The sequence below is a fragment of the Pterocles gutturalis genome, unplaced genomic scaffold, assembly GCF_000699245.1.
Source record: "Pterocles gutturalis isolate BGI_N339 unplaced genomic scaffold, ASM69924v1 scaffold10828, whole genome shotgun sequence".
NCBI classification, from domain to species: Eukaryota; Metazoa; Chordata; class Aves; order Pterocliformes; family Pteroclidae; genus Pterocles; species Pterocles gutturalis.
This window is the reverse complement of record NW_010120518.1, coordinates 5786-28854: the sequence shown is the minus strand read 5'-3', so window position 1 is coordinate 28854 and position 23069 is coordinate 5786. Positions and strand designations below refer to the sequence as shown.

Genomic DNA, 23069 nt, shown 5'->3' with positions numbered 1-23069 from the left:
TGTTATTTTTCAATCTTTTCAGTCACTTAAGGGGGGCCTGAAGTGCCTGAGTCTGTCATGTTAAACCACAGAAAGAGAAACTCACAGAGTAAAAACTAACAGGATCCCTTGATCTTCTGCAGAAATCGTGCCTCATCAACAATACTGAATACCATAGATGATGGCACAGCAAATTATCTGAAACAGAGTGGACAACTACTGATTACGAACTTTTCAGTCATAACGCCATTATTTAGAAAAGAACATATCATAGCAAGATGAGACACTTCCATCAGTATATATCACACCAAGAGAAAAGCTGCATTACTGAAGTGAAAAATCTGTTACCTAGGTGGGTTTCTCCACTGCCAATGGCCAGGTAGGTTACCTTAGGAGATACATTGTCATAAACAGTGTTCACAAAATCTGCATCCATTTTTTTAAAACCTGAAGTGATTAATACACCTGAATGAAAGCAGCAGTCACTGTGTTGCTATGCTGACAAACATGCCTTGTTCTGATGCACCTCTAGCTACAGAGGATAGAATGCAGTTCCACACTTGTTTAAATCTGCTCTACCAGACAGAGCATCACTCGTTAAAATTGGAAATGTTTGACAAAGCAAAACAAAAAAAAACCCACCCTAAAAACATGTTACCAGGATAGTCAAAACCAATATAACTGCTGCTCTAAAGGCCAGACTCTGCTCCCACTTAGCTGCATGTGTGTCAAAGTTGTTCTCTACATACTGAATACAGTACAATAATGCACTGTATTCACTTGAAATATGCTCAATTCATGTCAGCAAAACTGGGAGTGCAATCTGGCACTTCTTCCTGGTACAACAACGATTTTGGAATCTTTCCCTGCTACTCACTTGCATGCTTTATCAGTATTAACACAGAAAGTATGAAGGTGGGATGTTAGTTACTTTTAAAGCTTTGCTCACATCTTGCCAATTCTGTGTTTACTGTCATTTTCTAAAGCCGGAGAGGGGAGGAATACTTTTTATATTCCTCCTCCTTCCATGTGTTACTCTAGGAAAAAGAAATCTCCAGCTTGCCTATCATCACTTCATTTTTCAGTGTCTCTCACACTAGCTCTATTTCCTTGCATACAAATTTGAATTGCTCATCAGCTGAAGATCTGTAGACAGCATAAGGCAACAGATGCCACATTCTTGGGTCCTTCCACGTCCTCCTTCTGTGTTGTATTCTGTACCTGATAACATGGAATAACTCTCCCTTATTCTGACAAGACGGCAATTTGCGAGGTTAGTGAACACAGTATTCCAGCTACATTGCAAATGCAGGCTACTACAATTTGATCACTTTCACATTTCTCAAATAAAACCCCATTAGAAAGATAAATCATCAAGGCAGAGTTTGAGCCATCAATGGGGAGCATGACATGAAGTGGGTAAAGACTGCTGAGTGTTCCATGACCACCTTTTTATACTTTTGTGGGTCTCCAAGCACTTCCCTATTCTAAATCACATGATCACCCATCCTGCAAAGCTAAATATTCAGTATATTAACTATAGTTTAATACCTCTGCTATGTTTGCCTATGGGAAATCAGTAAATCAGAGCAAAGACTTCTGCAGCTGCCTACTGGGCAATAAACTGGCAGAGCAGTACACCATAAATCAAGCTGATAGTTTAGGGGCTGGACATGAATCTGATTTTTTGTTGATTCCCACACCCCCAATATTTCATTTCTCAGATCAAATTTCATCTCTCACTTAAACGATCTGGAAAGAATTTCTGGTATGGAATACTCATTGGTGAAAAGGTGCATTAGAAAGAACTGACATTTACATGACATTCCTCCTTAAACATGTTGAAGTATTCGGGAGTCTACCAGAGAAAGCAGCAAGAACATTCTCAAGTAACAATGTAACATGTATTTTCCAGCAGCCTAAGGCAAGGAAAAGGCTGCCTCTCTGAAGTGCTGGCTACTGCACTACACTGCAGAACACCTACATGAGATTCAGTAACAGACTTTGATAAATAATGTACTTACAGCACGGCCAAGGGATAAAACAAATGTTACATGTTCATTTTCATTAATGTATTTTTACAGTGCCTCCATAATTCCTACTGCCACTAGATATACCTTAAAAAGACAAACTGATATTACACACAAATGCACGGAGGGGTGTGGTCTCAATTCTGATGAATTTAAGCCTTATTCAGAAATCTCACTGAACAGTGCTACAACATTTAAGTCAGTATGCCACTTCATACATGTATTTCCTACACAGCATTCCATTGAAACAGTACATAAAATTTCTTCTGATGGAGTATCTGTTTTTAAACTAGCTCATTAAAAACTAACATTCACAGCGTTCAGAAAACAAAGACGGTAAGAAAGCTGCTTCTCCCAGAGCTATCATTTCAGAACAGTGAAGTCTGCAGAAGGTTACTGAATTATCATCAGATGGGCAAAAGCAGGAAGCAAGTTCCGCTACTGTTTGTCAGACTACAAGATGTGTAAGTGCTCTGAATAGGAATAAAAAAGAATTAAAATATTCATTCTGACCTTACAGGGGCCAAGAGTCCCTCTCTCCAAAGTCACTGCATACTGAAGAAAAAGCTGTTCTTCATTTACTCAAGATCAAATGTTCCTCAAGTCATGTTCAGTAACTTCTAACATCATCTCATTCCACACAAAAGGAAATCGGTTATTTGTATGTAATCCAAGGAAGGCTGAGTAATTCACTGTGGTAGGAAAGACCTCTAAAAATAAGTCACCTCTCAGCAGATTCACTCCCTTCCTGTCTGGGTTTGAATCAGTTTACAACTGCAGGAAAGGACAAAGCTTGAGGATGAACTACAGAGAACTTCTGTCATGATAACACTGCTTAAATACAATCATTTCACTGCTACTCTGTTTAAAAGAATCCAACGATTAGGGGTGGAGCAAGCCAGCGACCCAACAGGATGTGCATGACCACAGCTTCTCATGTGTAGCCGCCTGCTTTCATGTTTATTTTTGGATGTATTTTCCTTTGTGCTTTGAAACAGTTTTTGGGGTAAGGTAGTTAGCACCACACTCACTCCCTGATGCTTAAGAAGGAAAGCAAGTTCTTACCAACACAAAGAGCACTTCTTTCTACAGATTCATAGAGCACCTTAGAAGTCTACAGTGTTATAGCAGTGATTAATAACTTTTTTCATGTTCGTTAGTGCTCCTCAGAGATGAAGGACAGGGACAATCAATGCATAAAGACATGTCACCAGTGATCCCCATAACCTCCTTCTTCACCAGGGAACAGTGCTCAGCTATGTGAGAACCTGAACAGATTTCATCATCTCGAATCTGCTATAGCAGCTGTTGATAGAAAACAAGTGTCCAAGAAGGAGCAAGCTTAGAAGTTCAACAGATGTTTACAAATAGGATGCCACTTCAACAGATGTAGTCATTACAGAAAAGACGAGGCCATTTAACTGTAATTGTTGTTACCAGGACAATATCATTTGTTTGGACCAGCACACCCTGACTGTTAAAAATGGAGGTCATAGAAAATCTTTCTGTCTTCAGAGGGTTGATAGAATACGTGGTTCTGTATATTACAGAATAATAAGGCATCTTATTATATTTTTTATAAAGAACATCCTATCTTTTCCTCAAAGAGCATTTAAATTTATAAACCTGACAAAAGAACAATGATAAAAAAGAAAAAAGTCTGTTTAGAAGTATAGAAGTATATTCTGCTATAGACACAATTGTAATTGTATTCAGAGAAACTAATACACTTTGCTGTAAATTGTGAATTAAACATGTTAATAAGACACATCCGGTTTGTGAAATATTCTATCAATACAATTGTTAGAGCAATACAGCTAACACTGGAAAAGTTACTTTTCGATTTTAAAAAACTCAGAAAAAATTGCACATTCATAATATGAAGTTACAGAGATTCTGAAAATTCTTTCTAAACTTAGAAATAACTGCAATAGGTATTATATCTTTCTCTCTCTTAAAATCTAGTTACAAGATTTACACTAAAAGTTTCATAACCAGTATAAATGGATATTTATTTTTATTTCAAAGAACTGCATAAATTTGTGGTAGAAAAGCATTTGTTGCAAACATGAACTTCATGAGTAAGTTTCACTGTTAACAAATTTATGCTATAAAGGAAGATAGTTCTTAGCTCTTAGCCCTATCATTTCACATTAGTTGCACAATAAATTAAAGTAAATATTGAAACAATTTATACTGGTTCATTTTCCAAGACATTTTTCAAAACCTAAAAACAAAAAATTGCAGTCTTAGAATTTCCATGTTCTATATGCCAAAAAATATTCAATCAGCTAACAGAGAGTTTTCGTTTTTTCTTTCCCTCAAAAGAAGGAAAAAAGTATATTTTCCCAAAAGTAAATTTCAGGGGCAGGAGGTGACACCACAAACAAAAAACTTAATCATATATAAAATGCATTTTTTGCCCTTCTATTGTTAATCGTAAAAATCCTACATTCATAAAAGCAGTAACAATTTTAGAATTCCAACCCTTCGGTTTGTTCATGTTCTTCTTAAACTACAGTGTTATATTCTTTTGGAACTATTAAACTTTTTTTTCAATGGAGAAACTACTTCTTTCTGGAATTAAATTCTCATTATCTGCAGAGTGGAAATTTTTATGCACTAGATTTTAGATTTTACCATATCTAGATTGCAATGACACTGACATTGTTGCCTTCTCCCATTTTTGCTATGGTACCACTGATAATAATGTGATCCATTCTTGACTTTGTGTGGGTTTTTATTAAAAACAAATTTAAAAATTATCTGAATGGCAAGTCACTGTATCAATAACCATCTCCCCAAATGGGCTTTATCACAGCAAAGATACATGAATCTTAGGATATGGCAGACAGGACAGCACAGCATCCATAACATAACAAAAAGTTTCCCTGAAGAAAAGTATTTACTTTTTTTCAGATAACAATAATAATAGTACTACTAATAATAATATACTACTGCTGCTATTGATAGTGTATTTTGAGGGAATTTTCTTAAATAATTTTACGACTGTTTTGAACATTCTCTGTTTATCATACCTTAGCTGCAGTTTATGTAAGCTTTGGGATAAGTAGATTGCAAGGAAACAAATATTGCTTTGAAAAAAAATGAACAACTTAGCTCTACCTCGGACTAATCAGCAAAGCTATGTGTCATGGCACAATTTTCTACTCGCTAGGAGCACAGGGATAGCCTCCTTGAAAGCAAGCACATCAAAATACATGAGAAATTCACTGTAAAACTGCACAAAAGCAAAGAAGCACCACAAAGCTAAACTGTGGTCTGTGACTGACACCTGCAGCGCCTGTGACATGCTGTACTGCAATTTCATAAAATCTACAGTACACAAAATGTGTGCTAAAGCTCCCTATGACAGCTCCCAACACTTTCAATACACGTGACCTTTTCCAAAAGCACCTGTCAAGAAAAAACTCATCAAAATCAGCAAAATTGTTAGAAACAATACTGTATTAATGATTAAAGAGCGAACGACGCAAACATTTTTGCTTTAAAACAACTTTAAATATGTTTTAAGGTTCAAAAATTTTAAAAAGGGAACTTAACCTCCACTCCCCCAATATTTCTGATAGGAAACTAACAATCTCTGAATGCTTAGCAGGAAAGTCATATACACAGCAGAAACGACTCTGCTTATATAATTAAAAGTGACCTAAAAAAAAAATGAAACCTGCAATTGGATTTACTCTTCTCTATCATGAGCTTGTAAAGCACTATCTACAGAAAAAACTTCTGACCACTGGCAAGTGTAGCATTTGTTAAAACAGATGAGACCACTGGCATACTTTATCTTTTAATGCCAGGTTCTGAAACTATAATGCAGCTCCTGTAGATCAAAAAGCACGAATTGCAGAAAAATATTGCATTGTGAATTTCTTCAAATTCACTATGAGACTTTACAAGCATTTTATTTTAGCTGTCAACATTAACCAAAAAAAAAGTACAAATTATGGTGATGCACTTCAAAGAATGAAATCTGACATTGTCAGAGCATTCCATGGAAAGCACATTTCATTCACACATTGGTCTTTCATGACTTGGTCATGCTCCACCACTAACTATGCTCAAGGCAAGATACGTGCAGACAGGTGATATTAGTGCTGTTTCCTCAGTCAGTGTAGCTAGTTGTGGATTTGATTTTCTTTCTGGTACTCTTAGTTCTCCTTTAGGACAATTATTTGGAGTATAACGCTGCTCTTTCTCAGGAAAAGAGAAAGCCAAAAAAACCCCGTCTGCACTTAGGACAGAGGCTGACCTAAAATGTTACAATGAGCATCTGTTTCTTAAATATAGTTAGTGTCCCTAGATCTGCTACTTTAGGACACTGTCACACCATCCGACAGCTCTACACAACACCTAGATTTGTACAGTCACAATTTAAAACAAGCTGGCAGTACAAACTGGCAATAATATAGGCCAGGATGCCTTCCAACTCCCAGAACACTTTTCAAATCAAGTGCAACTCTCACAAAAATGCAAACTGATTGAAGTTCAGTAACCTAGCACAGTAACACGTTAATGAAATCTTCTCAGCATGGACACCGAAGTACACACAGATTATAGAATGAACCTCAGCGGTATGTTCTCCACAAAGGAAAGTTTTAAAGGAATTCTCATGTAATCAGTAACTCAGTTTTTAAGTGATCTTGATCCATCTGCAAATTTTAAACCCCTTACAGCAGGTGATGAGACAGGAGTAAAGGAGAATAATTTAAAGTATTAATAATATTATAAGTATATTAAGGATAGATTCTCCTCATAAATGCTGGCAATAAAAGCATGTTTAAGGCTAAGAAAGCAACACTTACAGTATACAAATAAATTCCACCAGAAATTTCACTTAAGTTATTTAATTAGAAGCCCACAAGAAGAAGAAATACAGGAGTGTGTAATCATGCAGAATATGAAGTGCTAAAAAGAAGTAAAAAGACTTTCCTTTTTGTCCAAAGTAATTTAAAAGAATTATTACTTTGCTTATGGTACAAATGTGCTTATATTTCACAACAAACACTTAAAAGGTTAAATCACTTTTTTCTGCATGAACTGTAAATAAATCTGAACTTACCTCCCAAAGTGCTTTAAAGTCCTTCTGCTCAATTCGAAGGAGCTCACTACATTCTCTGGTAACAATGGTTGCATGGCGAGGAGTGTTATCCAGAATGGACTCTCCAAAAGCAGTTCCTATTCCCAGAGTGCATATTGTCACAGCATCCTTTGAATTAAAAATAAAAGGACACATAGTGAACATTTATGTTTTAAGAGTCTTTATGTCACATTTGTTAATAGCACTGCCTTAAGATTCTTCAGCAATTTGCTGTAAAAGAAAATTATTTTAAAGTGATAAAAAAAAAAGCAGTATGATGATTAACAACACAGGAAGTCTCAACTTGGAAGTACATTTTCTGTGACCATAAGCTGAATTAGATATTTCTGTCTGCAAAGCAGAGAATGCAAGGATCACCTTCACCTTCGGAAGAAAGTTATGACCTCTGTTCATCTGCCTCTAAAGACTGTTGCTATGATGAAATCCTTTAGAAATGTCAGAGGTGATCAGAAGATAACTAGCATCAGAAATGCAATCTTAGAATATAAATGTCTGCCCTATATAGGCTACCCGCATCAGAAAACAAATTTGACTGTTATGTTTTCTCAGCAAACATAATTTTTGATTATAACCTCCTCTTGTATTTATAATGCATTTCTCTATTGTACAAGGTCTGTGCATAATGCAGTCGTACAGTTTAAACAACTCTTGTCCTTTCTGTTGAAAATGCTGGTAAATCTCTCAGTTTTCAGTGGATGCCTGCTGATTAAGTACCAGACTAAAAATAAAAAAATCCTTTTCAAGAAAACTATTAAAAGAACAGAACAACCTGCCATAGACTACATGCAGTAAAGTCTCAAAAGAGTCTATGTGAGCACATGCCATTCATGTGATGGAAAGATGTCTAAATCAATCCCCTTGTCCAGGAACTCCTCTGTAATGGTTCCAACATAAATTATGAGCTACTGCAGACAAAAAATTACAGTACCCGAAATGAAATAATTTTCTGAATCAAGATCTTTAGATACGCGTTCTATTTTAGGCTTACAAGTTGCTATGTTCCCGAGCACAGGCTTGAAGCTGAACGCTTACTTATAGCTCTTTCTGAGTTGGGTCTTAACTGACTGTCTTTTGAGTAATTGAAAAAAAATAGCGACACCATAAAAAATTTAAACTGATACAAACTGCATTTTACTATGGAAATCATACATGTACACAGACTAATCCACATAAACATATAAAAACATATCCTAATTTTACTTGATACAACATTAGAAATATAGTTTAATTCTAAAAGGTAGGATTCATGAAATGTCTACAAAAACAAAAGCAGAAAATTTTGTCATCCCATCCACTACATCTTTGTGGCTGATAATCAGGGAGATGCATGAGCATATTTCAGCATCATTTTCTGTGTTTAAAATTGCATTGTTGTCCTTTCATGTATCTAATAAGCGCTAATAGGCAAATGTTATTAAGATCAAGTTAGTAGCTTTACAATTGCATTACAAAGACAAATGCCCATAATAGTCCAGTTCCCTGAACCATAGCAAATTGCTTTTGCACAGATATTACCATACAAAATTATGCGTTTAGAAAAAAAAAATCAATTATGTCTTAGAAAAGATCTAGGAAGAATTTCCCAACTGCCAGAAATAAATTTTCAACAAAGGCAAGTATGAACAGGCACTGTTTAAATGAAAGTATTTGGGAATGAGCACCTAGACACCTAAATAGAAGCCTCTACAAACAGCCTATAATAACAGGCTATACGCTAAAGTTCTGCCTTAACACACTTACCTTTCAGAGCTGAAACACTCTATGTACACTACCACACTCACAACTGCACTCAAAGGAGCTACAAAGAAAATGCGCCTACTACTCACACAACATTTGATCTCCAGGTCTCCAGTACATCATCCTCAACTTTATTCAGAAAGTTCAGATAAAAGGTCTCCGTTTAGGGCAGAATAACCAAATAGCCTGGCAGAAAAATAACCTTTTCCATTAGGTGGATCATAAGCAATATTTACGTCTTACAATGTCCTCCTCACTCCCTTCCCCCCTCCAAATAAACAAACTCCTTTGAAATGCTTCACCTGTTTTGACTCTTTACAACCCTAAGGAATATATCTTTCAAGACGGAATAGAGAAGAAAATGAAAGGTGTTGGTTAAAGAACCACTTTCTAACATAACTTCAGATGAGGCAGCTGTTCAGCCTGAGAAATAAATTAACATTGTGGGGTGTTCAGTCAAGGAGCTGGAATGGTCCTATCTGAAGTCATTAAAGAAAAGTCCAGGCTTGCAACAAGTGAAAGTCTTTCAGGTTTTTTCCCCAGCCGTCATTGCTCTCCATAGAGATGCAGTTTCACAGACAGCAAGGGAGCAACCCCATCTGTCTTCTTCAAGACTTCAAAGCCCCATTTTCTCTCTGCCCCTTGTTTATGTATCTCCAGCCTCCTCAGGAATCAGGTGAGCATCTCCTATTATGCCTGTTAACCTTACACTCAAGAATCTCCTGCTGTTCAGTGTAGACTTCAGGAGGATCACTAGCAGCTCAAAACTTGGTTTGCTGTTCCCCTCTGCAGTCCCAGAAGCAGCAGGGGGCTCTAGCTGCTGGTAACCAGATAAAATTCACACAGCTATTTAAAAGGCAGTAGTAAAGACTTGAAAATACAAGATTGTTTCCATTGGTATCTGTCCTCTGAACACGATATAAAATGGCAGCGTTCAAATCAGAGGCAGTTTGTGTATTCAGTTTCACTGACTCTTACTGGCAGGTGAGACACATGCAGTGAAAGAGTTGTTAAACCTCCTCTGTACCCCCATCAATCTAAAATTTTATTGAATTTGTGAGACCATTCTACATAATGGATGAGAATCAGAAAGAAGGCTCTGCCTTATTCCCTCCCACACCATCACAAGACACATCTCTGCATGCTCCTCCTTGAATTGTGACACTTTCTGTTTTCCAACCTGGCAAATACAATTTTAGTGCAGTGTGTAAACAAAATCATGGTGTCTGAAAGAGAAATTTAAAAAAGGGATGAGTGCTAGGTTGGAAGGGACTGGGCACTTTTTACACAAGACAAGATGATTTGCTTTAAGGAGGCATATGCTTCTAGAAGGACTGTGACCAACTTCTCTTCTAGTTCCTAATTAAAATATTTACAGATCAGATTAATTGCACTGTAATAACATATCCATTATTTCCAGACCTTTCTATCTGATCCTCTAAAAGCTACCAAGCTACCTCTCTTAGAGTTTTTACTAGGTTACCTAGCAGGCAGAAGTGAAATGATTTTTCAATATAAACTTTCAACAAGTTCAAAACTAAAATTAGTACAATCGCGACACTGTGGAGCTCAGCATGGGCCAACACACCCTGCTTCTCAGCTGAGGACATTAGCCCAGCCAGTCTCTGCGTTACAATGGGTAGAGCAGTTCTCATGCTCAAACTAAATAATCTAAACCTGGTATGAGCATATTTACACTACACTGCAAACTACAGTACAAACCTATGTCTTGTCTTCACATAGGTTATCTTCAAAATACATAATGGCTATTTACATGCATATATAATGGTATTTACATACAGAAACCATCATGGCAAGGATTCTCCTGTTTAAATCCCTTTCCTTGTTTCCACTTCATCTTATCACATACCTCCTCTGGCCTCAGTTTCAAACAGCCAGGAAATTCTTCCCTTTCCTACGTGGACATCTGAATCTCTTTCTTCACAGTCATTCTAGTCAGCAACCCCACTAACTTACTTGGTTTTTGATCCCCAGGCTTCTGCATCTATCTACAACTGACACCTGCTGTACCACCCAAGCACCCACAGCTCCTTCTTTAAAGCTTTTCTAAAAAAGGCTAATTGTTTGTAAAGTCAATGCCCTATGTTCAGTTTGGTCTGTTTTTAAAATCTGATCAGCTTAAAAAAAAATCCACCAAAACACTGGCAAGATAAACTAGTAATAGCCCCCAGCACACACTGTGATTCAGCTGGCAGACTACAGCAAAACTGCAGATCAAATTGTCATTTGGTCTTTGTCTTTCTTCTCTTCATTCCTTCCCATTTTATCAGATAGGAATATAAATCTTAATCATTTGGGGTAAAAGGCTCTGACTCTAATTCAGTAAAAGACAATGCTGCAGAATCTGGCAAAGATGTCACACTGATGCTTTTGTCATAATGCATTTATTGCCAGCTTTATTCTGAGACATTGCCAATAGTCATACTTCACAACCTGTTCATTTTCAAAATAGAGTTCAAAAATTTAACACACACACACACAAGGCAGTTAGCAGTATTTTTTATGACAACACCCAGTTAGGAATATCACTAAGAGGAACTTCTGTTACTGTATACCTCGCTTGTAACATCGGCTAGGTAACAGCCTTTCATAAGGTTCATGAGGGTAAAGACCTCTTTCTGATAGATTCTAAACAGGCTGCATTTTCTGTTAATTTTGAAGGGGACTTACTAATTCTTTGTGTGACTCTTAAGTATGATATTTATCAGAGTATTTGTTGCAAACAAGTTAAGACAAGAACAAAACAGTTCATTACACTCACCTCCGCAATTCATAGTGTGACTTTTTTACCTTAAAAAAAAAAGTCCTCTGCATCTCTTCTTGATTGTTGAATAGCCAGAAAATTCATAAATATTTTGTATGGAAAGCAGACCAGACACCAGGCAGGATGTACTGGATCCTGTCAGATCTCTGTATTGTAAATTGTATTGTCCCATTTCAATGGCAAATCAAATTACTACCATCATGACCAGCAGCAGCTAGCATATTTTACCACCTCAGTGGAACAGAACTAACAGCAACAAAGAAATCTGCCCTGGTCAAACGCTTTAAAAGAGGTATACTGTAAATAGTTGAATATGATTTTCAAACTAGCCATTTTAGTATTAAATATTGCCTGTACTCCATTTGTTATGTATTCTGTCACTGCCCTCTTGTGAGTGAATTCAGTTTTGCAAGCAGTCACAAAGGATTTTTCCAAACTAAGATGAAAGCAAGGCTTTATCTAGGAGATCCTAATATGCGTATTTGTCTTTATTAACATTTAAACCAGTGCATGGAATTCTTCCTCTTATCATAGAATCATAGAATGGTTTGGGTAGGAAAGTGCCTTAAAGATCATCGAGTTCCAACCCCCCTGCCACAGGGAGGGACACGTTCCACTAGACCAGGTTGTTCAAAGCTTCATCCAACCTGGCCTTGAAATAATTTTATATCATAACAGCAAATATAATTTGCTATCATAATAGCAAATAATAGGTAATGTTAATATTTCTGTTTATATTAATTTTCAACTTGGTCCTAATCAGTATTACTAAAATTTTCTGTGAGAAACCACAGGGGTCTGCATGAGTAACCTAATGAGCAGCAAGAACATGTATAAATTAATACTTAATTCATAATTAATAATTAATACACTAGCTACACTGAAGTCTTGATCCATTAGTACATTTAGACGTAATTTCTAGTGCAAGACATGTAACTACATGCCTCCATAGGAGCCAAGGCCATTAAGACATTCTTAGTAAGCACCAAGTGCACAATAACTTACTGCACTTTTAATGGGAGAAAGCTACCAAACACCAAAGATGACTGCATAAAGAGTTAGCACATGGTAGCAGCTACACAATGCATTTATTCCCAGGCTTGCTGAAATTAAGTTCCCTAGGTAAACAGATAAACACCCAGTAAAAGTGGGAGTAATATATTTTTAATAAAGATAATTTATTTTCTGTATTTACAATTACACTGTAGGCATCATCATATAATCATAGGATAATTCAAGCTGCAAGAAAACTCAGGAAATCATCTAGCACAACCTCCTGTTCATCTCAAGTATTAAAAGATCATTAGTCACGTCTAAAGACTTTTTAGCCAATAGGAACCTAAATACAGAGTTAGCTTCTCTCTTCCTAGAAAAGATGGCATAGTCCTTCTGTAGTTTTACATGAGACTGTGAAGTTCTAAACTTGCAAATTCAGGTAAACTTCTGTGTCTCTTCTGCTCTGCTGGAAGTTTCCCATCAGCACTAGTGCCATTTATGGTATAATAGTAACAGCAGAGCAATTAATCATTACTTTGACTTCGCAAAGGAAGCTTTGGCTCCTAGGTACTGGAAAACGTGCTCCAGGGTAGGTTACAAGCATCCCTACATCTCAAGCACTGGTCATCCATTCCTAGCTGGTAGCACAATGGTGGCAACTGAGCTGGTCAGGGCTGCCCACCTATGGAGCCACACTGTATTTCCTCCATCATCTGGGTTTGTAGGGAGCACAGTAGGCAGGGAGTGCTCACAAGTACTTCAAGCTCAACAACAACCAGCACCAAGCCAACAAGAAAATACAGGCAAGACACGAGCAGGGCACCCAGCAGCTAAAGGCAGGACAAGGAAGGACATGGTACAAACACCAAGCTGGAGTAAAATCGGAGAAAATATTGGACTCAAATACTATTTAGAAGTCTCCAATCACCAAACTTATCCAGCACTGGAATGGTAAATGAATGAACTGCTGTCCTTTTGGCAGTGAGTCTGTATCTTATGGCAACTAGGCAGTGGTAAGAATTCAGTTCATTGTTCCTGTAAGGAAATGCAAGGTTAAGAAATTACTACAGAATATAATTTCTAGAACTAGAACTACAGGAATTGTAGTTCTGCAGCCTTCTACTGGCAGGAAAATGCAGTGAACCTGAATAAGCAGAAAAGAATATTTACATTAGATTTCTTAAAAGGCTGAAGTGTCCCATCCTCCATCTAATGGAACAAATCAACACTCCAAATATATTCTTAATTTAACTTCCACATCCAGAACACTTTTCTGGATATATTTCTTTCTGGTTCAGTAAAGAGCACTGGTCCTTAACAAAAGTGTAGTGCCATCTTTTGGCAAACGCTGGAAAATATTCCTGATTTCTTTAGACCTGCACAGAAAAGGATCTCCTAAGAGCCCAGTACTGTTCCAAATTGTGACAATACCAATGACAGCCAGGCCATGCTGAGAATTGCTCAAAATTAGGCTAATTATACTCTCAGTCTCTACGTAGTATAGTGAAGAGGTTGCTAAAAATAATTATATGAAAGACGTTCCTTTTGTCTCTATCATTTTACTGTAAGAAGTAGAAAGACCCAGTGCTCACATATTGCCCTGACTTGCATTCTGACCCAGTTTAACTGGTGATGCATTGCTCAACGAAGTGAAAAATCCAATTTCTGCTAATCTGCTATGAGCAAGAAACCTTCTCCAATCAGCCAAACTTTGGGCAAAGAATACACCACCACCACCTGCCACGCGTGCTATGTTCAGTAAAGGTGGAAACAAGGGGTAGTGTTATACTTCGGGTCCTGTGCAGCTATACCGCTCATGTGAAGGCACAGTGAGTCACATGTCAGAGGTACAACACCATGCTGAGCTACATGATGGGACAATCCCAGATCTCAAACATGAGAGCAGGGAATGGGACATGATGCCTTCCCAGAAGGCCCAGCTCACAGCAGGAAGCGCATGACTTGTCAAAATAACATTAGACAACATGGGTTGGAGACTCTCTTAAGGAGAAATATCTCATCCCTTTTTTTTGTATTTACTCTCAATTACCAATTTTGTAAATCCCAGAGTGCCAAGATATGAGAAATCACTTGCAGTTTGTGGGGAATTTTACTTGTTCTTCTGGTTTTTTACCACTGAATAGGTATTACCTTCAGGCTTCTGGTCTAGCACAGCAGGAGTTCCAATACTCTGCTACTACTATTCTATTCTTGCAGCAGAGACTGCAGGATGCTATTATCAGACTGCACTGTTGGTTTGAACTTTCTGAACAAGGACTGAATTAAAATATTTCCAGGGAATTAATTAACAATTCTTAGATCATAGAATCATAGAATGGTTTGGAAAGGACCTTAAAGATCATTGAGTTCCAACCCCCTGCCATGGGCAGGGACACCCTCCACTAGACCTTTAGCTTAACTTCATATGACACTGTTAGAAAAGACAGAGGAGTTTTGCTTCATATTAAAATGTAGACCCCTTTTCACAGCATTACACTTCAGTTTTCTTGAAATCAATGGCATGATTTCCTCCACAGACACAGGACAACTGAGCCTAAAGGAGACTCAGAGAAGCATGCTTGTGATAAGACAAAATATCCATATGATATATGTCATTGTTATCCACCTCAGCATGTCATACCCTTTCCTTGTACTACTGACAGGACAGTTTCAATTAAAAAATTATTTTACCTGGTGGTTGCTTGTATCAGAAACCTTCACATCCAGTGATCCTGTCAGAACAGCATACCAGTTCGTCCCAATGTCACCCTGACGGAATACTGGAAAGATTAAATTGTGTAAATTTCTTTAAGTTTAGCAACATCAACAAACATTTTCCCTCATATTACTGTACTACTGTAGTCACTGCTGGCACTATAGAATTTGCCATATCAGAGTACTTACTATTACAATAGTATTTCCAATGATACTGGAAAGCACATATTTTAGTAAACTGGTTGATACACTACAGAAACAATGAAAGTACATCATAGAATTGTTTCACTCTTCTCCCTAATTTGCTTCTCTTTTGCTGCTTAGTTAATAAAGAAAACAAACAAACAAAAAAAACCTCAAAAAATACTTTCTGAACAACAACCCTTTGAAATTCAGTACAGCTCCCACTGACTTCAGTAAGAGTTCTGCTGCAGGACTTTGACGCTCAGGCACTCCAACTGTGTGATTACAGAGCATCAGAATTCTTGTTACTCAAAGTAAACCCCAGTGCTGTCTGCCTAAAGCATGCCAGACTTACCTGACGGGTACTTGAGACCCTACCAAATACCACAGGTCTCCATCAGCTATTCCCCTGGTACAGCTCTGGGAACTCACACATTCCCATGAGAGGACCACCACTTATTTCCATCTCAGATTCACAGAACAAGCACACCTGTCCACCTTCATCTGGCACACAGGCTATCTGAGCAGGGACAGAGCTGCTGTATCCCACAGCAGTATGCAGCTCTGCAAATCTGTCTTGTGTTATCCAGAGTGACTGCAAACCACACGTTATTAGTGATATGCCCACGTGATACACTTTTGCCCCTAACATCACAAAGCACCTACAAAAGAGATCAATAATATATTTACAGGAGATGAATGAGGCTTAAGTGCAATGACTTGATTCTAATCTTTCAACTAAACATCGTCAGAGTCCTAAATCCAATAACGTGTGCCTTGTTACCATAGATTCACTACACACTGTACTTGTAGAGCAAGAAGCACTTTAGTCCTGCCTTCCCCCATGACTATGACTGTAAACACTTTTATGGCCATTCCACTGATGGTTCTTTCTCATCAATCTCCTAGAGACAATCCCAGCCTAACTCCCAACTTCATCTACATAAAATAGATCATCATATGAAGCTCTCTTACATGTGATTCCTTTTTCCAGATTTTCATAATATCCACAGAGACATATTTGCTGGAGAAGGTTTGGATGAAATTTCTCAAAAGCTTTCACTTCTTTCAGTCGTGTGAATATTATATCTACATCTTCACTGGAACGTTCCAAAGGTCTGCAAGAAAACAAAGGACAAAATTCTCAAGGGCTTTATCAGAGAAACATCCTCACCTGCATGTACTAAACTTACAAATGTTTGCACTAAACATCACACTATAACATAAACCAATTAAAATGCATTTCACAGGTACATAATGAAACCCTTCCAAAACATCCTAACAACTGTCCATTATCAACTTTAGCATAATTATTATAATTTCAACACAGGCAGTGTTCAGAAGCCCCATTTAGCACCAAAGTCCTGCTGCAGCAATTACTGTAAAAGTATATATGATAGTACGGTCCTTAGCCTAAAGAGCTTAGAATGACACATGGTTTTCAGTTTGTAAGGGAACACGAACAAACAGATGTCCAAACATACAGGAGGTCTGTGCAATTGGTACCCAAAATATAATTTCTCTATCTAGATAAAAGAAAAGCTTTAGATACGAGCAGTAACTCCTAAACCCACATCTCTCTTCCACATTTTACTGGGTACAAACTTAACTTGAGTGTTCTGTTTCCCTTCTCACTTGTAAGCAAGAAAGACAACTTTACTAAGTACATTCTCTTTTATGCAGTTCCTGTCTCTTAATGTTGGACAAATCACATATGCAAGCAAGAATCTTAACTCTTCATTGGTAAGGGTAAAGAGTTTTTATCCAAATGTTTAAAATCTATGACAGTAACACCTTTAATTAAAACAAGATTTCAAGAAAAATAAAATGGTAGAACTCCCTCCAGCAAAGCAGCATGTGGACCAGCAGTTCAGCAGATTCAGAAAACTACTACATATTTATGAAACTAAAGAGAATTAGCTCCATAACATAAATTTTAAATGTGATTATCAAATGTAATGAACTGCCAGGTAAGCCAACCACTAGCTGACAGCATTAGAAAGAATCTTTCATAACAGACTAATTGCTTACCACTATGCATGGAAAAAAAAAGGTAGAAGGGTCGTAGGAGAATACACTAGATCAGATACAGAAATCATTTATGTATAAAGGGCTACCAGAAAGACAGACAACTGTCAGTGATCATTAGACCCCTCTTCACCCAAATACTGCCAGTTAATTTTACTGACAAAAATGTTCTTTTAGCCAGTGGATGAGTTTCTGAATGAATAGAAGTCAGGCAACTTACAATAAACAAAGACTAAGTTCACAAATACATATTTTTATCATTTCATTGCTACACCCACATAGGAAGCACTCCTTCCAACACAATAATTTTTTAAAGATTCCTCTTCAGAATCAAAGACTAAAAGGACCCAAATATTTGTCTCAGGGAAGAAGCTCAGATCCTGCTCACACTGAATCTCTACCTCTCACCTTTCTTATTAAATTAAATACAGGAGGGATTAAATCTCTACCCTCATTTGTACCCCAATTTACCCTTATTAACTACAGATGAGAATAATAACTGTCTGGTGTATACAGTTGCTTCTACGTCACAGTGACATCCTCTTACCACGTCAAACCACAGCTACAACAGCTCCCTTCTGAAATATTTCAAGTAAGATTTTCACCCATTTCTTTTTTTTTGACTGTGCACTAGCTGACAGGTACTAATAAGCATTAACTCTCTTGTCAAAATCCTTTTAAGAAGATTAGGAGGTGCAGCTTGCAAACAGATTTAAAATCCTTACCCAAACTACACTAGCATTTGGAACACTAACTCCCTTAATTTAGGGACTCAAAACTAACAGCAAAACCTGACAAGGACACAAAGGGAGATTATTCTCAGAACATCCCCTCTTCCTAGAAAAAATGTGCCCCAGACTGTTTCATTCCTACAACTGCTCAACACAGCTGACTCCATTCAAGTCCTTCAGTTCATTTGCATAGAACTGACTGTAGGTTCTCAGTGTTTAGTGGTTTTAACTGTTTCATGCAGTCAGACAGGGAAAAAGCAAAAGGGTTAAAAAACAACATGCATCAGGTTGTATAAACTTAATCAACACTGTTCTCTCAGTGCTCTTTCTGAAATGGGAGTGCAGAAATCTCCTCCATTTCTGGTCCTGTCAAAAGGGCAAGGTTTGGGGGTATTTAATTCATAGACTGTGTGGCTTTTTTTCCTGAGTTGCTGAAGCCTCAAGAGATGGCGTTTCCATCTAGTTCAGAAGACAGTGAGAGCAGGGCTCACTTCCACTGATGTAGCAAGGAGTGTCTTGTGTCAGGCAGATGAACTGCAGGAAAAGCTCTTTCTTCTGACAAACCTGCTTCATGACCCCAGTAAAGTGAGCCATCATGGAAGGACAAGCATTCTCACAGGTAGCTGAGCCATGCTTTTCAGAGTTCTAAACATCCGCACAGCAGCGAGAAACCAAACTCCATATTTACTGGGAAAGACAAACTAAAGTCATGTGTCCCTAGAGGCTTGCTTTAGCAAGCAGATGAGCTACAGTGCTTCATATTAGCTAGTAGTTACTTCCACCTGGTGTATATGAAGGGAGCACTTGAAGGGGGACACGCAGACATGCTCTAAACAAAAAGAGGAATCCAAACTTCTAGAGAATACGCATAGTAGGTATCTGAAAATTGTTATATTCCTTAATATTTACCCGTTATAGTTTGTTAATAATTCATTACTGCATTTGTTTCAATAGCCTTTCTTCAAAATATGCTGGGTTTAATATTACTGTGTGCAACTAAATTGCCACAAATATTTTTACTAGGAGGGCACATATTTTGATCCAGCACATTTGGAAACGAAGCCAGAATTTGGGGGAGGCTTTCAGTGAATGATTTAACCATTAATCTATCTTAGGAAAAGTACCTTCTCCTCCAGCTGTGTTTTATGGAAGGAAAAAAAAAAAAAAAAAAAAAAAAGAAAAAAAAAAGAGCAGCAGCCAGCATGGAAACATGCAAGGAATCTTAACTGTACCCCAGAATAACAACTTATTACTGTCTCTCAAATGAGACACCCAGACAAACACCCAGTTTGGATATTCAGCTGTTTGGATAAGATTGTGAATAAGCATAAAAAATAGCTAGGACCCAAGCTGTTTGACAAAAAAATGCCTTTGGATTTGATCAGAGCTCCTGGGGAATGTCCTCAATACTCAGAAGTAAGGATTAACTAATACTAGGTGTCCCAAACTGAGGTGGCCCTTAGTCCTTACCAGGACACAGAATTTTGCCTGTGTAAAAACTCCAGATCGCAGTATTACAGTAATAGTAGTAGCACTCAAAATTTCTATTAAGCGCTTATAATCTGTAACAATGAGACTGGCTTCAAAAGGATAGTTTTACTTAGTGAGAGAGCATACTGAGAATAATAAATTACCACAGTGTAAATCAACTCCTTTTCCACATGCCTGCAAAACTCAGGCATAGTTTGACCACTTTCTACAAAGTATCTTTTAAGAAAATTATCATCATTGTAACTGTTGTCATCATCATTAAATTAACATTAATGAATCTATTTCTGATGCCAAATCTCGTTTTCTATTTCCTAACTACAAGCTGCCTACCATGGAACAACATTAGTACAGGACAACATAAATTTATTTCCTCATTGCAGCTATCTTACTAAATTGCTGTAAACTTCCCTTTTTTAAAAGGATAGTTTGGAAGAATATTTAAACAGCTAATATTATAACGTATTACTTATAACATTAATGATTAAACTTATTAATGAGAAAAGCACTATTGATGGCAGATGGAGAACCATTCAAGCCTCAATGTCACTGTAGTCACACTGATAGGAGGCAGTGGTATTAATCCAGAAAGGAACCGTTTCCCAAATGAGGGAGATCGGCTGCAAAAGTCAACCCCAATAAGGTGAATCTCCCTACAACCCCTGCTTGGCTCCAACAGCCTCTAGAAACGCTTTTCCAGAGACCATACCAGAGTACCTGAAGTCACTCCTCTGTGACCACCACTGCTGTTCACTAGACAGCGATCTCATCAAGCTTAGCCCCCTCCCTCTGCTGAACTAGTGCCGGTGAGGATGTCCTGTCCTGTCCTGTTCTGTTCTGTGACATTGATGCTGGTATGCTACTGAAATGTCCCCTCACTGCTGATGCTGCAGAGTTGTAACTTGGGTATCTGTAAGCATTAAGAACTTAAAAAATGCATTTCAGCAAGACTTCAACTACCACTGAATTTTATGCTAAAGCTTCTGTCCTTTCCTAAGTGCACTGTTTCTGAAAGCTCTAGCCCAATGTATGGAATAGGACCATAGGTGAATATAAAAGTGTGGACAACTCTCTTAAATCAAAGTTCTTCAGCTCTCACCAGTTTGGTAGAGGTATCAGGTAGAGTTGAAGAATTTTAAGGCAAGACCACTCTTGTAGAAAATTTATTACTCTATCCAGTGAGGCACCCACTCCCAATTCCTCACCCAATTTAAAATAAATTTTAAATAAAGCAAACTGTGGAAGTGTTACATTCGTCTTCATCGTTTTTTGCTTAAAAACCAGTTTCTTACTCCTTTTTCACAACTTTTCAGCATCTTTGTGGGGCAGCTGCTGCTATATCTCCATTTCCCTGAAGTCTGCAGGGTACAAGCCCAGAAAGAACTTTAGCAGCTGCTGTAGTAACCACACTTCAGTAACTGGACTGGCAACCACAACTGAGTAGGTATCATGCCATGACCATAGCAAATACCAGGACAAAACCATGCAGAAGGAATGACTGATTCAGATATGAAAACTTCACACTTAGTATCTCTTACCATGAAGGATAATGCACAGGTGACACACTCCTGCACCAATTAATTTAGTATGATTGTCCCTAAATTTGTATCTCAACAAGGTACTGCACTGACATCCCACTTCACTGCAGCCAAAGGTGGGCATTTCCAGTGTTGCAAAGCAGGGCTAGGGAATGATTAGGAAATTATGAAAAGCAAGAGCATTAAATTTATTTTCACTACCCTACAAGCCTTTCTGCTTTGTTTGACCACTGAATGCTTTATCCAGCTCCTTATTTATATTACTGATTTGCCTCTTCAGAGCATAGTAAGTCTTATCTGTCAGTAATGTTTTCACACAAGGCATCATCTATCTTCTCCTTCTGCTTCTTCAATACAACATCACAGCATACATACACAAGTGACAGCATCAATGCTAGTTATATATCTCTACTCAATTATGTCAATAAGGCTTCTTTAAAGGATATTTTACCCCTGATTTATTTGGCTCTGAAGATTTCAGGCATCTATTTTATAAAGATAAAACAATTTTCTTGACAATGCCTGCTTGACTATCTGTAAAAAGAGATTAGAAAAAAACCTGCCAGAAGTGTATCTTCAAAAGGCTATTTCATATTCTTAAGTGCAAACTATTCAAGCTCAAAGTTTAAATAGAGACAGAGGATAATTGCTACAATTCTTCACATATACAATTTGGGCAAGTATTTCTGTTCATGTGTTGCATATATAGCCTTATAAAAGAAACTATTTTGATTGTGTTAAGATTAAATATTTGAATGTTTATGTATGCATGCCATGAAAGGCTGGTTAACCTAGAAGAAAGGAACAAGCTGTTTTTATCAAGTTCATCTAACTACAACCTATTACTTTCTCTGCTACCATATGATATGTCCTTTTTTTAAGTTCCTCCTCATAACTGGTTTGACACTTGAAAAGCAAAACCAGAAGATATGTAGTTTTACCTTCTTTGCCAAGATGCCTCTAGAATTTTAAAATGCTTATTTGTATAACTTCTGTTCAAAAATCTGAACCCTGCTCTGAGTGAAAACATTGAGGTCCATTTCCTTCCCTTGCTCTTTTTAACTCGTCAAAAGGGCAATACTGCACTTCAGAAAGCAATGAACAGCCCACAAAGGATGAGCAGATATGATGTATTTCTTCCACTGGCGAGGCTGTTTGCAGAAAACAGGGTATGACACTACATAATAGACAAATAAAAGTAATTCATCTCCGGGTTAAAACTGAAGCATCTACACAAAGACGCAAAAGCAAACTCTACGAGCTGGAAGGTACCAGTAACCACAACCATGAACTATTTGCTGACCTTTAATAATATTTTAAAGTATATTCTGCTTTGAAACATGAGCAAGGAGAGAACAGCAAGGAATGCCACTGAAACTAGACCATTCCTCTAGGCTACCTGTACTTTTTCCTACCCTTTCCTGACATGCAGAAAAGCAAAGCAGTACGATGAAGAATACTAGCACCAAGAAACCATTTTCCCTTAGTGAGAGCAGGATAACACTGAAGCACCTCTCTCCTCCAGGCAATGCTGTAAGGCTATTTGACTTTTAATTTCTCTTTGAGAAAGGAAAGTTTAGGAGAGGGATACCAGTGACCAATCAAAGCACTTTGAGACCTGTGGTAAGAGACTTAAGTGTGAGATATAAATGAAGTTACTTTTAATCTGAAGTAATGTCCAGATAAGGGTTTACTTCCATAGGGCAGTATTACTAAATCCATGTTTTAAATATTCAC

At 37.6% G+C, this 23069-nt stretch overlaps 1 protein-coding gene across 1 annotated transcript in view; it reads right to left on the bottom strand.

Moving 5' to 3' along the window:
* The window catches only part of RAPGEF4 (Rap guanine nucleotide exchange factor (GEF) 4), a gene marked incomplete at both ends in the record, with an annotated part of 127994 nt that extends 111329 nt beyond the window's left edge, over positions 1-16665 (bottom strand). The window contains 3 exons of the mRNA XM_010076937.1: positions 7093-7239; positions 15341-15429; positions 16523-16665. Of these exons, the coding sequence (XP_010075239.1) occupies positions 7093-7239; positions 15341-15429; positions 16523-16665 (379 nt within the window). The remainder of the gene's footprint in view (positions 1-7092; positions 7240-15340; positions 15430-16522) is intronic.
* Between the last annotated feature and the right edge of the window lie 6404 nt (positions 16666-23069).